At 43.9% G+C, this 13443-nt stretch overlaps 1 protein-coding gene across 9 annotated transcripts in view; it reads right to left on the bottom strand.

The window, feature by feature from the left end:
• The window catches only part of ARHGAP17 (Rho GTPase activating protein 17), a 38546-nt gene extending 25269 nt beyond the window's left edge, over positions 1–13277 (bottom strand). For 7 of the 9 annotated variants that reach the window (XM_042864245.1, XM_042864251.1, XM_042864250.1 and 4 more), the window contains exon 1: positions 13165–13277. In XM_042864245.1, the coding sequence (XP_042720179.1) occupies positions 13165–13217 (53 nt within the window). In that variant the 5' untranslated portion in view covers positions 13218–13277. The remainder of the gene's footprint in view (positions 1–13164) is intronic. The other 2 variants (XM_042864252.1, XM_042864244.1) reach the window with 1 other exon arrangement.
• Between the last annotated feature and the right edge of the window lie 166 nt (positions 13278–13443).

Genomic DNA, 13443 nt, shown 5'->3' on the forward strand with positions numbered 1-13443 from the left:
GCCCAGAATTAGGTGACAATTTCCCTTCTAAAAGATTTGCTTTTTTAATACTAAGTCATGCCTCACAGAAAATGGAACTCAATGTTGTGGGGCTAACAGCTCTGTTCAACACTGTACTGAATTTCAGGGACATATAGGTTTTTTAATCAGTGTTAACTATAAGTATAACCCAAATTTATGGAGTCTCATTACTAAATGTGTCAAAATGGAAAGAAAACTTCCATCAGGGGAAAAGAACTGAACAAGACAAGGGGCACTGGGTGGCTCCCTTCCAATAAGGACACAGGAAAACAGCTCCAACATTGAGAATCCACTCCCAAGTACCATTTATCAACACTTGAAATGACTGCTTTAATCAGCATCTGAATGTGAGATAGAGTGGCAGCAGCTTGCCCAAGTTCAGCTTGAGTTTGACTTCTCAAGTGGGCAGGGGGACACAGGAAGCCCCCAGTCCCAGCTCTGCCCTGATCCACAGCAGCCGCTCGCACCGAGCCTTGCTATCTGAACAGGTGTCAAGCAGCGCAGGTTGCAGTGCAGGTTTAACACCAGTCTCCCATTTCCTGTGTTCTACCGACAGGCTGCATTTCCGTACACTTCTCATAAGCTGAGCTCCATAACACCCATATGTTAAAGGAAACTTCTGTGCCTGAAAAGCAAAACTTCCACAATTGCAGACTCTGTAAAGGCATGTATCAAATGTCACTTTTCAAAACCACTTTATAATAGAGGATTTATTTTGCTTTCTTTGGCAGTGTTCTGCTTTCTGGATGCACTACAGGAGTTTGCTTTCACCTGTGCGGCATTTTGAGGACAAGCCAGAGCCAAAACACTTGGCCATGTCCTCTCAAAACCGCAGAAACCAACTTTGTGTTACACAAGCTCCAAGTTAATCCATTGGACTCCCTTCCACAGCAAAGCCATCAGCCACACTGGAAGCAGGGTGACAATTTGGAATCCTCACTGCAGCTGAGTTCTTTCCAGAAGACACCAACACGACACAAAGTAAATACCAGTATTCTGCAAAGTTCTCTTTCAACCCGCTTTAACATCCCTTCAGAGCCACATTCAGTTGATTACAACCTTCTTTCAGCATTTACTTAAAATTTAGAGATACCTCTAAAAAAAAAAAAAAAAGCCACTAGCCAGACTTCAAGTTTGTCTACTGCCCCCATTATTCACCCAAATTAACAGTACAAACCTATGCAGAAATACTGAAAATGTGTTTACTGTAGATCCGGTGGCCACGGCCGCTTTAGTAGAAGTAGGATAAATCATTCTATGGCTCCTGTTTTGGAGGAGATACCCACGAAGTGACTTCCTAGAGAAGGTCCTCGGGCAGATTCAGTTCTCATAGTTCTGCAATACTCAGGTCACCAATTTCAACCCATGTGGTTACTGCAGGTTTAGTGCTTCTAACCCTTTAGGAGTGCTATAACAAACATGGCAACATCTTCTAGGCACCAAAACACATCATCAGTCACAATCTATATACTCAGAATCCCTGTGTCTGCCAAACTACAACTTCACCCTCACTGAACAGACGACTGTTTCTGCTCCTCTGCCTTCCTTCATTTTACTCACTGAGTTTCTCCATCAGACTTTGATCACTCAATCTAGAGGCCACAACCTTGACCTCTTCTATAATCTCAGGCAGCCAATTTTGAAGAACGAAGCCTTTCTGCTCAAATTAAAGACAGACGACGCTTTAGGAAGATAATCATCTTGGAAACAAAGCAGACTGCCTCCACAGCAGCAGGGAAGCCCACGACAGCCTGTTTGCATTACTGGGTTGAAATTCCTCGCTCAGTGAAATGGATTCAAGGCTCCTCTCCAGGCAAGGCAATAAATTTAGCTATTGAGAACAGCCACAGCTCGAGCCAGATCCTATTTCAGGGCCATTCTAGGAGGCACAGCACCAGCAGAGAGGCTTGCACTACTCTCCAACCCCATTCCTGTAAAAAAAAAAGCTGTTAATATTAGAAGTTGGGACTTAAACTGCATATACTGCCATTCGAGAAAAAAATAAACCAGTTAATTTTTATAACAATTCTAGGCAAATAATTATGAGTGACAGCTCTTACAAATTAGAGACAAACATAGTTGAGTTTCCTAGATGACAAAATTCCAACTGGGGTCTGAATACAGAACAAGATTTAAAGCAATTTTGTCCTAATGGAGAAAGGCACAATTCAGTGAGCAGTCTTTGACAAGCCCGATAGTTTTTCAACATCTGGTTATAAATAAAACTTTACAATTAAGTGCTTCCAGTTGTTACTGTCCCTGTACATTGAGTATTTACTGCAACTCTACTGTTTTATACCATTACAAAGCTTTAACTCAAGTTCTTCCTGTATTCCTACTTCCAAAAAATCAAACAGAAAGAACCCCAATGCACACTAGGCCATAAGGGAAATGTGGTTTCTCTTTCAAAAGTGCATTTTGTTCTGAAGACACTGTCATATAAATACTTTCTGAAGGTGCTGTGGTGAGGGATTAAAATTCTAACTGCTTAAATCCAGCCAGGGTGAAATCAAGCAGCGGTCATGTGTTTGTTCCTAAGTAAAATCTCCTGTGTCAAGTTGTAAAAAAATAAGCAGCAAAAAGAAAAGTTAGGATATAGAAGAATAGTCTTCTCACCTGGTCAAACCCCAGCGAGTTTTCCATGCCTTTCTTTTCTCCCTTTAAGTATTACAGTACAAATTTGTCATGCTGAGTGCACTCAAATACTTAACAGTACTGTGGAAATTCCCAAACATCAGGTTATTGATATGAGTTAAAACTGCATAAAACACCCTCATTAAAAATCTTTATTAAAATACTATATATTTAACTGCACAATATTTACATTTAAATGGTGGGTTTTTGCCCACCCATGTAAGACCAAGCAAGCAACCTTTTCTCCCACACAATACTTTTACCTAAAATTAGATGGATAACATTTTGATATAGAAAATAGTTGGGCAATAAGCAATCTAATCACAGAATCATTAAGGTTGGGAAAGATCTCTGTGACCATTAAGTCCAGTTTGATGATAACACAGTCATTGTACACTGACATGGACATCACTGCTGCCAGGACGAGCATCCCCACCACGCTCCAGTAGTGCCCACAGCACCCCCAGGAACTTGGCCCACTTAAAGCAACCCCACCTGGGATGCATCACAACAGCAGCCTGCAGCCTCATCTCTCGCAGACAGCTCTGTAGAGCTGCTCTCTCTGCCCTTGCAGCAGTCTGGGCTTGTGCCAGCTGCAATCAGCAGGAAATTACACTGAGATAAGGGCAATGGTTGGACTGCTGCCTCAGGTGCTTCCCTTCAGAGTTCCTCCTTCCTGAGTACTTCCTAAAGCAGCCCCATCTCATGTCCTGGTCCTCCATCCACCCATCTAGCCACTCCTGCATCCCAAGCCAGCAGCCCCACACTGATGGGTCAGGGCCACATCCCACACAGCTCATCCTCTGCTGCTGCTCCCCACAGGCAAAGGGCAGGGGAGTGGCACCTGCTCAGGCTTTGCAGGCAGAGGTGAAGTTTGTCTCCTTAGCAAGGAGATGCTTAAACTCAGCCACTGCTGTGGAAGCACAGCCTGAGGTCAGCTCTGCTTCTAGAGTGAGGTGCAGCCAGTGGGCACCACCAGGAGCTGTGCCCTCAGGCTGCTGCTCTCCCCATCCAGCACCACCACAGATCCAGCTGAAAAATGACCTGCTTGAGAGAAAAGATGTTTCTCAGCCAGACCAACTTCATCATTGTGGTCACAGCTGCAAGCACAGAGCTGGGAACAAACAGACAGGAGCACAAGGGCACTGTACTGAGCCACCACTGCATCACAACAAACACGAAGCACAGCTGGTGGGCAACATTTCAGTGGGTAACAGAACAGGTCTGTGATTTCCTACATGTGAGTTTGGCAGCTTTTCATTTCAGACAAGGACTGTCTCCCTTGCCAGATGACCTGCAGACTGGAGAACCCCTTCAAAAGTAAAGAGAAAAAGCAAGCTTGATGTCTTCAGCCAGCATTCAGACTGCTACAGAATAAGCAAATTGCCCACATGCTCGAAACATTTCAAAATTCTTATTTGATTTAATCAGAAATTCTGCATTATCAATCATTAGAAGGGATAGGAAGCAGCACTACCTTCTACAAACATGAAATGCTTTCAGCACAGACAGCCTCATCCTTGTATTCCATATTTACCCTACCATAACGAAACGCAATGAACCGCTAAAAAATCTGCCTTTTCTTCTGCATATTTGTTTGGTTGTTGGGACTTTGGCAGGGTGTTCCAGCCACATATTACATTGCATAAGCGTCAAAAATAATTGAATCCAAAATGAGCACTTCAAAGGTAACACTGCTCTTAATTTAACACCCTGTCCAGACAGGCCTATTTTAAGTGCAGGGATTCGCAGAGCTGGCAAGTGAAAGCCTCTGAAAAGGAACCAAACTGAATCAACAAAAAAGGCAAAACAAGGAAATAAAGAAAATGCAGAAGAGTGAAGCAGGAATAGAAAGTAACAATGTGAAAAGGAATTGGAAGCTTTGAAACAACAGTAAAAAAAAAAAGTCTCGGAGAATTCTGCTCCATGCTCACCATCTTCCAGTGAAACCTTTGCACAGATTTGCTGATTAACAATTAACAGCTGAATCCTTTACTGTGTTTCACCAAGCAGCAAACCAGCCTCTAACTGAGCCGAGGCTCTGAAGATTAGCCTGCAGTCGAGACTGCTCATCCAGTTACAGGGCTTTACAGCACTGGATGTCCAAGTGTTTGCACACTGCCTAGATGCAGTACATACGAGGCCACATTAATGCAGGTGACATGCAGATGTGCACCATTACACCCCGCCATGTGCTGCACACCATGGCTTTTGCTGTTCTGCCACAAAACTGAAAGGTAACCATCACAAAGTTTCTGAGAAGGAAACACGAGCCTCTGAGAGCCCAGTAGAGATTTATTAACACTTAACACACACGTTCAGAATTCCTGTTACAAAACCAGGATTACCTTATCCTTGTGCTCCATTCCTACCAAAAAAAAAAAAACATCAAGAGTTCAGAACACTTAATCTGCATTCAAAATCAGCTTACAGAAGACAAATCAGCTCAATGTTCAACCGAAACAACTCTGCAGCAGCTTAGCTTGTGTGTTTCTTTCCCCTGCAGAAATGAAGGGATGGCAGAACACTAGTATTGGAAAATAGCTATATGGAAAATAGCTTGTAATCAGTTGGATTAGCGTTTCCTATGGACTGCTTGATAACTGGTTCATTCCACAAAGCTGGCATCTGAGTAAGCTGCTGTGCTTTCCCAATCTATGTAACAGCTACAGCCTTCAAAGGCGCATGGACAGCAACTTACCCTCTAAAAAAGAGGGCCAACCTCTTAACGGACTTCTCCTGTCACTAGCTAAACTGACATGTTTTTTCTGTATCCTTAACCCTGTTACCAAGAAGGTACAAGCCACTAGTGGCATGCTCCAACAGCACCAACAGTTTTAATCTTTTCTTTAAAGCTGAGCTGTAGAAGTTATCAGCTTTCCTTACAATAATTTTCACTCCGGAAGTATCACTGGAATCTTGAGAAACACACAACATGGCCAAAGAGCATCTTTACACAAATATCTTTATCAAGTGATTTCTGGTGCAGGACAACCCATAAGACTGAAGGGAAAATCTCCTGCATTGACCCTTCTCACTTAGAACTGACTCAGATATTCTGCACGCTCTGCCCAGCAGACCCCTCTGCTCCTTGATTCACTCTGCTGCAGTCACTCCAGGATGTTCCTGTCATTTTGCAATGCAATTAAGTGCACAAGAAAACAATCTATGTCAAGGAAAAAAGGCTCCTCCTCACTTAAGAGAAGACTTGTGACCTCACCCAGCTGGCTTGTAGTTACGAACACCGGCTTCCTGTTCAGACAGCAGGATTGTCCAAGCACAAGATGCACTACTATTCCAACATGCTTTTATCAGCAATGGAATAATGATTACAAGCCCAAACATCTACATTTGGTTCCTAAGGAATACATTTTAAAATACTTTAAGTCAACAAAGCACCATTGCAGGTTAAAAGGATACTTGGAAGTTCCCAATTCTTTCTTGTCTAGACACCCAGAGCTGCTGTAAGCACACCAGTGTTGCTGAGGATCAAATTCAGCCTTGCTTTCAGGACTGGTACGTGCAGCAATCAAGCAGCCTTGAAAAATGAGGTAATCAAGCCCATTAATCTGGTAAAATCACTCAGTATGTCATCGCCGACTGCTGTAAAGCTATTTGGTCTGAGTTGCAGGACATCAACCACAACTTACCCAATTTAGCTTGTACTGTTCAACTCCCATGGGCTTAGAGCAGAGCTGCGCTGCGGCAAACAGGGACAGCTAATTCGTGTGGAATGGAAGGCAGCAGAGCAGGCAGGAGGTTCTCCTGAAGATGCTACTTTTATCAAGCCATGTAATCTTTTTCTGGAAAGCACACAGTGCTAGGAACCATCTAACACACCAAGATACTTTTTTTACTTGACCATATCCTAAAGAGATCTTATGTGTTGGGCTTTAATTAGCTAACACAATGATCTCTAATCTGAACAGTTCTGTTACAGATCCATTAGTATTAACAAATCTAAAAATACCATGCAAGTATTTAAGAAATGCATTTGCTTTCATAAATCCCAAGTGTATCACATTACCACATCATGTGGAAGCAGCTTGTTAGATCCCTTCTAGCTAATTTAGCAACCTCAATCATCACTATTTTAGGATTTCAGCTCTGGTTATAACCTGAACTAAAAATTATTTGCTCTAAGAGCTACCGCCAGACCAAGTTAGAACTAAGGAATCACAGCACTGTCCACAAAGGGGCTAAATCTGAGACGTTTGTATACAGATGTGCCACAGGCACCAGCCCGGAGACAGCCCTGGCCCCAGATGCACCACTGTGCTCAAGCAGATTCCATGAACTTTTACCTTCCTTATTCTGTTATGTCAGATACCAAAACCTCCTCCTCAGGCACACCTGATATCAGCACTGGTCCCCTCCAGCATTTCACAGGCACAGGGATACCCCAGGCTGTTTACACATCATAACAGAAGCGCAGCATGCCAGACTGGGCAAAATCATCACTGTCCTCCAAAGCCCGTGAATCAACGAGAGAAATAGCTGCACTGGAAAGCTTACACTTGATTCATCTCTTTAAGGCAACATAAAACCATGCTCTCCTCAGGCAAGTGCTCTGTTTGGCCTTGCCACGCAACCCTGCCCTGGGGGCACTCAGGCAGCACATCACAGTCGGAGGTGATTCGGCTCCAGCTGAGCCCACGGGACCTGGCTGCCTTTTGTCGTTAATATTTTATCAGTCCTCTGATCTGTTTCAGCAAGCAGCAGCATGACGATCACAGCTACATGAGATGGGAGCAGGCAGCTGGAGGCACACAAAATTGCTACTAAGAATTATCAAATCCCTGAGTTTGGAGTCCTGTCATTTCTTTTCCTGTAACAAAAATCTCAAGCATTTACCCACTGCCCACCCGCCAGCCAACAGGCAAGCCTGCCCCTGCATTATGCAATGCTTTTTTCTTCTAACAGGCTCCAGACAGTTCTCTGCCAGAAGGCACAAAACTTGAAGATACCTTCAAGACACCAAAATTAAACTAGAATGACACAGCGGTGAAGAGTGAAAGACTTTCTGCTTCCACGAAGGGGAAACAAAGTAACTTGAAGGTACATCTGCCGTGGAAACGCTTGAAGCTGTACCAGTATATTTGCAACTTCCATTGCTAAGTAGAACAAGGAGCAGAGCCAAACTGAAAACTTGGTAGCTGCAGGTTTTCCTATAATTGGAAGTTCACACGATTTACAAAAAAGCAGCTGATGAGCTGTGCACTGCTACATTGTGTCAGTGTTCTCTAAGGAGCGCAGGAAACAGATAAACACGCAGATACCAAGAAACTTTTGTTGATATAGCGTAGGATGAGGAGCAGGCTGAAGGGCTGCCTGTGAGCCAGTTGCATGCTTCCTTCTCAGATTAAGAAATTCTACAATACAGCATTTCCAAGTTTTGCATTTTGAAGCTGATGGAGCAAAGGATGCAGAGCTACACGCGCTGCTGCAGCCCATGCAAGGCAGAGCTGCCTCTTGCACTCCTCAGGCACGCAGATTTTTAGATAACGCATTCCTTCTGCTACTGGTGCTTTGACACTTACATGCCCATCAGTCCTGGACAGTTACACAAACCATGAAAGTCTGCACATGTTTGGGAAAATAGACCTTTCCTAATCCAATCTATTCAGACTCTTTAAACCTATCATTAAATTAAGTCATCTTCTAGAAAAGTCTAAGTTCATCTTCTGATTCCAAAGACCTCAAACTTCATTTGGAGATAAACAGGAAATGTTTAGCATGACTATTATAAACACTGAACCCAAGGATTTCTTTTTTTTTTTTTGTGAGTGCTGAGACAATCACTAACCTACAGCAACGCCACAAGGTCAATTCTCCCCTGAACACATTTCAATGCCATTTACCAGTTTCTCAAATACGTTTACCAATTGAAAACATTTAATAAACTTTTTAATCATACTAATTGAAAGAGCAAGAAGAACATTGAAGTAGCATCTCTTCAACACGTGCATTTTTTTTTTTTTTTTTTTTAATAGCACTGTAGGGTTGATGTTATATTCAAAGTGCTTCAGAATTACTGGAGATGACAGAACTTATTTAACCATCAAGCGCTCAAAAAACAGCTGGTCTGCAAAGAACAACCAGATGAGCAGGACATAAAAGCTTTAAGCAGTAATTCACAGAACACTGAAAAAAAAAGTTAAGAGCAGACACAATGAACACCACCAACACGGTAGAAAACTAACTTGGTCCGCCTCGCTTTCCCACAAAGCATTAGTAGAGCACACCAAGTCTGAGCCGCTCACTGCGCAGTCAGCACGTCACTTGAACATAACTTGCTTTAGTGCTGTGCGACAGTGACACCAATCCCAGCCCACTGCTCACAGACTGCCGAGTGCCTCGAACGGCTCCTATATATAGGCCAGCACTGCACCTTCCAAGCACAGCGTGAGCTATTAAAAAGTCCGTGCAAATGCTCCTGGCGAGTCACAGTAATGTCATGTGAACAGGGCCAGGAAAAACCTCCCTGCGTACAAGACATTGGATTCAAACAGTGGACAACCAGAGAAGAAGCTGCATTCAGTTTGTCTCTTGGTTTGCGGCCTCTTTCAGGCTGTAATTAGCTAGAACTGCAGGTCCTGGTTTAAGCAGCACAACATCCTGACAGGAGCATCCCTGCTAGTAAAGGTGAGCGCACCCACCCGGCAGCCTAAAGAAGCCATCAGAGATCAAGATCCAAACTTTCCAGACCAGCTGTCTAGAATAATTTTTAATCTGTACAGCCTGCTCTCAGTTGTACCTAGAAGATGAAAAAATTAATGAGAACACTAATGGCTGTGTCCCCAAAGGCAGAGAAGCCAAATTTGTGCAGAATTATTTGATGGTTTATCAAATGTCATTAATTACCAGCCTGTTTTTCTGTAACTAAACAGCAGGACACAAACACCTCTGAGGACTCATTTCTCATCAATTACTCGACTAAGGAGCCCAAATGCTTTTTAGTGCATCATTAAAAACCTTTAACGACAACATTTCTGAGCACTTATTTTTGTTAGAGAAGTGGAATATCTCCTGAGCTTCAAATCAAAGTCTGTCTCCTTTTATTATTTTTACTTCATGCATTAATTAGAGCTTTGTCATCAGAAATGCTTGCTTGAACAGCTGCATCATTTACAGATAAACTGTCAAATAAAAGAAATAAATGCTCAATGGCAGACTGAATACTTCTCTTGTTTAAGGCATGCAACAACATCCTCAAGATAATTGCTGTTGTATTTAATAGCGCATCTACTAATTATCTTGGAATCCCGCTCCACTCAGATAATCCCCCCTTCAATTAGTTTCCTATGTACGTTTCATAATGCTATAGAATTCTACCCATGCAGACTCATAGGCTTCCCATAAATGCCATTCCTCTGCCCTAGTGAAATGCTGGACCATCTCTTCTTCCTCCTTATTCCTCACACTGAGGCATTACCTCTCTGATACCAAGTCATGCTGCATGCCTTCAGAAGTCAGTCCTAAGAAAGGCTGCACCACTCACACATGTGACAAGCTGAATGGAACAAGCCATTACTATTCTAGAGTTAAACATCCCCCCATTAAGTGAATGAAACCACGTGGTAAAGACATCTCTGATGCGCAGATGAAGTTTGCTGAACTCCCTGTAACACAAATCCTTATCCCAATTTTGGGGACAGAAGTTCAGAATGAGTGCAAAGAGCAGAATACTCCCCTTTCTAACACAACACCACAAAACCCCAAGTCATAGATTGCTCTGCAAAAGCAAGGGGTGGCACAGAAGGGCAGATGTCACAAACAAGGCCAGTAGTAGTAGGTGTTCTGCACAAGGCCCTGCAGTGCCACAGGTGAGCCAGCAAGAGGACGTGACCAGCTGGTCCTGTCAGTGAGTTACAGCAGCACCAAGCTTGCTTACAAAATCCCAGCACACCTGAAGGCAGTTTGCTTAAATTCAACCATACATACTCAAAAGCCACAGACAGAAAGCAATGCAATTCTGTTTTCAGAGTTACAAAATGGAAGTGATTCACCTCCTGCTTCTGGTACCCAGTGCCACAAATACTTTTATCTCTGCTAATACTGTAAGTCATCATCATTCAGCAACGTTTTGCAGGCCCACCCCCCACAAGTCCTTCAGTGCTTATCAAACACGCATAGTGCAGAACTGTCATAAACTGGAAAGCACAGCACTGCAAATGAAACCAATTACAAGCCTGTCACTGCTAAGAGCTTTTACTTTGGGAAATGAAATAAGACCCTGATGACTTTTGAATTCTCAGCTAGTACAAGTAATGCAAGGAGGCTTGCATGCTAAATATTCACCACTGGATTTTAATAGCACAACACCACTTGAAACAAAATGGTTCTCAGTGCAACTATTATTAAAGCTGTAAGTTAATATTCTTCTTCGCGTGCTGCTTGCAGTAATTATGTTCAATTTCTTGATTCAGTGTCACAGTGCTGAGACATTTCCTTCTTCCTCCACTGGGAAAAACCACAGCAGCGTCTGTGAACAACACTTATACAAATCAAAGCCTTCACTCAACTGTGTACTTTGACAGGCCTTGAAAGCAGCTCCTGCTTCAAGTACTGCCTGTATTCAAGTGAACACCTAATGCAAATGATTCATTTCTACAACTTTTTATCTTGAAAGTTCGATATGAGCACTGTAATAAGCCAAAAATGTAAAGAAAGATAGGCTTAGATGAGAAGTAGTATTTGGCTGTGCACATGGAGGAAGAGACAGCAATCTGGGAACCATGCCAGTCTTCACTAAGCTTCCAGTTTTATAGCTCCCTTATGAACAGGTGATCACACTGGCAAAACCCAACACCAACCTCTCCAGTTCTGTTTCTTTCCCTCCCATCCCCAAGCCATGCCCATAAACGAAACCTCCTAGGTTTCACTGGAATTAACACAGATTTGCAGAGATGAAAGTTATTTCAGCTACATAAGCATTTTTCTTTAACTTGGAAAGACAAATATTCAGGTCAGCAACAAATGAGTAAGAAGTCCCTAGAATTAGTAAGATCATGGCAAACAACCCCTAAAATGAGTCAATTCAAAGCATTTGCAAACATAAGACTATAATTTACATGCAAAAGAGGCAAGAAACACTGGTCAAAACTTTATGATCATCCTCACTTTTCAGAGTATTCTCACTTCTATTTAAATAGTTTGTATGTTTTTGGGAAAACAATCCATACCATTAGCTGAACGCTCTTAAGACATTGATTAAAAACCACTTAATAAGTAAAGACAGACTCAATAAGAACGTGCTTGGATTTAATGCAACAGGAAAAGGAGAAATAGAGTTTAAACTGATTTCAAAGTAACTCCTAATGTTAAGCTTATAACAACAAATGAGTCAGGGTCAGTAGAAATAGCTTTTAATGAAAAGCAATTACAGGTGCCCCTTTGTATTACAATGACAGCAGGACACCTCACTGCTTTAGCAGAATAACACTCAGCAGCACCTGGCAAAGACCCGAGCACCAATTCCACAGCCACACCCTGAGCACCAGCAGGGAAACAACAGACAGCCACAGCCGCACGGCGGGGTGTCAGCTGCCATCAGTGCAGGGTCAGACGGAGGCAAGAGCTTCTGCTCCCAACCCATACGAGGCAACACATTGCTCTTGGAGTTAATTCTTATTTCCCCCCCACACACACACACCACAAAGTGGACTGAGACATTCAGCCTGCTCAGCGCAACACAGATTACAGAAATTCCATTTGGAGCTGAATCAAACATGTGCAAACAGGAACCCAACAGTCACTCCAATAGCTTTAAAAAACAAAAAGGCTAATTCATGGAGAAATCGCTACGTGAAGTGGGAATGAAAGAACACAGAGGACTAGTTTAGAAGTTACGCTCTCTTTAATAGCAAAACAAACGCCTATTAAAGTCTACTGCTTCACCATTATTAGCTGACACACTTGACTTTTATATGAAGCAGGCCCCAAAGAAAATAGATGCTGTATTAACGTGTTACTGCAACAGAGCACACAGAAATATAAACACGGATCATTTGAAAGCATAAACTTTTGGATTAAGCTCTCATTAAAAGCTGAGAACAGTCCCTGAGATTAAAATGCACCGCTGCGGTGCGTTCCCATAGAAGCGGGCTGCAGGCCTCCCAGGCCCAGCCACACCGACCTCACAGGCAGCGTCTCACACAAGTTTACTTTGCTCGCAGAACGCGCGCCCTGCAGTCCTCTCAAGGGTGAAAAAGCAACGGAGCTGAAAAAAGCTGAGCCAAAGGCGGCAACAAAGGAAACGAAAGTCACGAACGAACGCAGACGAGGCGCCCGGCACAGGCCCGGGCCGGCACCTGCCGAGAGCCTGCCCGATTCCCAGCGGAGCTCCGCATAGCGAGGCCCACTAATTATTTCTTTAACCGGCGATGACGCCGGACCCCGCACCCTCTCTCGGCTTCCCTCAGAGCCCACCGCAGCCTGCCTCCCCAAAAGGCCTTCAGAGGATACCGCAAGCCCGCTCCCTAAGCACGCCCAGCCCCGGCCGCCTACCTGCCGACGGTCTGGTTGGCCAGCTGCTTCATGCGGTTGAATTGCTTCTTCATGGCGGCGGCCGCGCCCCGGCCTCCCGCCGGGCTCCCGCTGCCTGCGCTACGCTGCCTCCTCCCTGCTCACGGCCCCGCCGCTCGGCCCCGCCTACCGGAATGCGACGCCACTTCCGACCCCGCCCGAAAACCCGGATGGCTGAGCGGCGAAAGTTCTACTCCCGGCGTGCTTTGCGGTACGACGCCACTTCCTGGGCGGGGCCTCGCAGATCTCGCTCTTCCATTG

This window comes from Lagopus leucura, unplaced genomic scaffold, assembly GCF_019238085.1.
Source record: "Lagopus leucura isolate 7727_CA_CO unplaced genomic scaffold, USGS_WTPT01 Super-Scaffold_760, whole genome shotgun sequence".
NCBI classification, from domain to species: domain Eukaryota; kingdom Metazoa; phylum Chordata; class Aves; order Galliformes; family Phasianidae; genus Lagopus; species Lagopus leucura.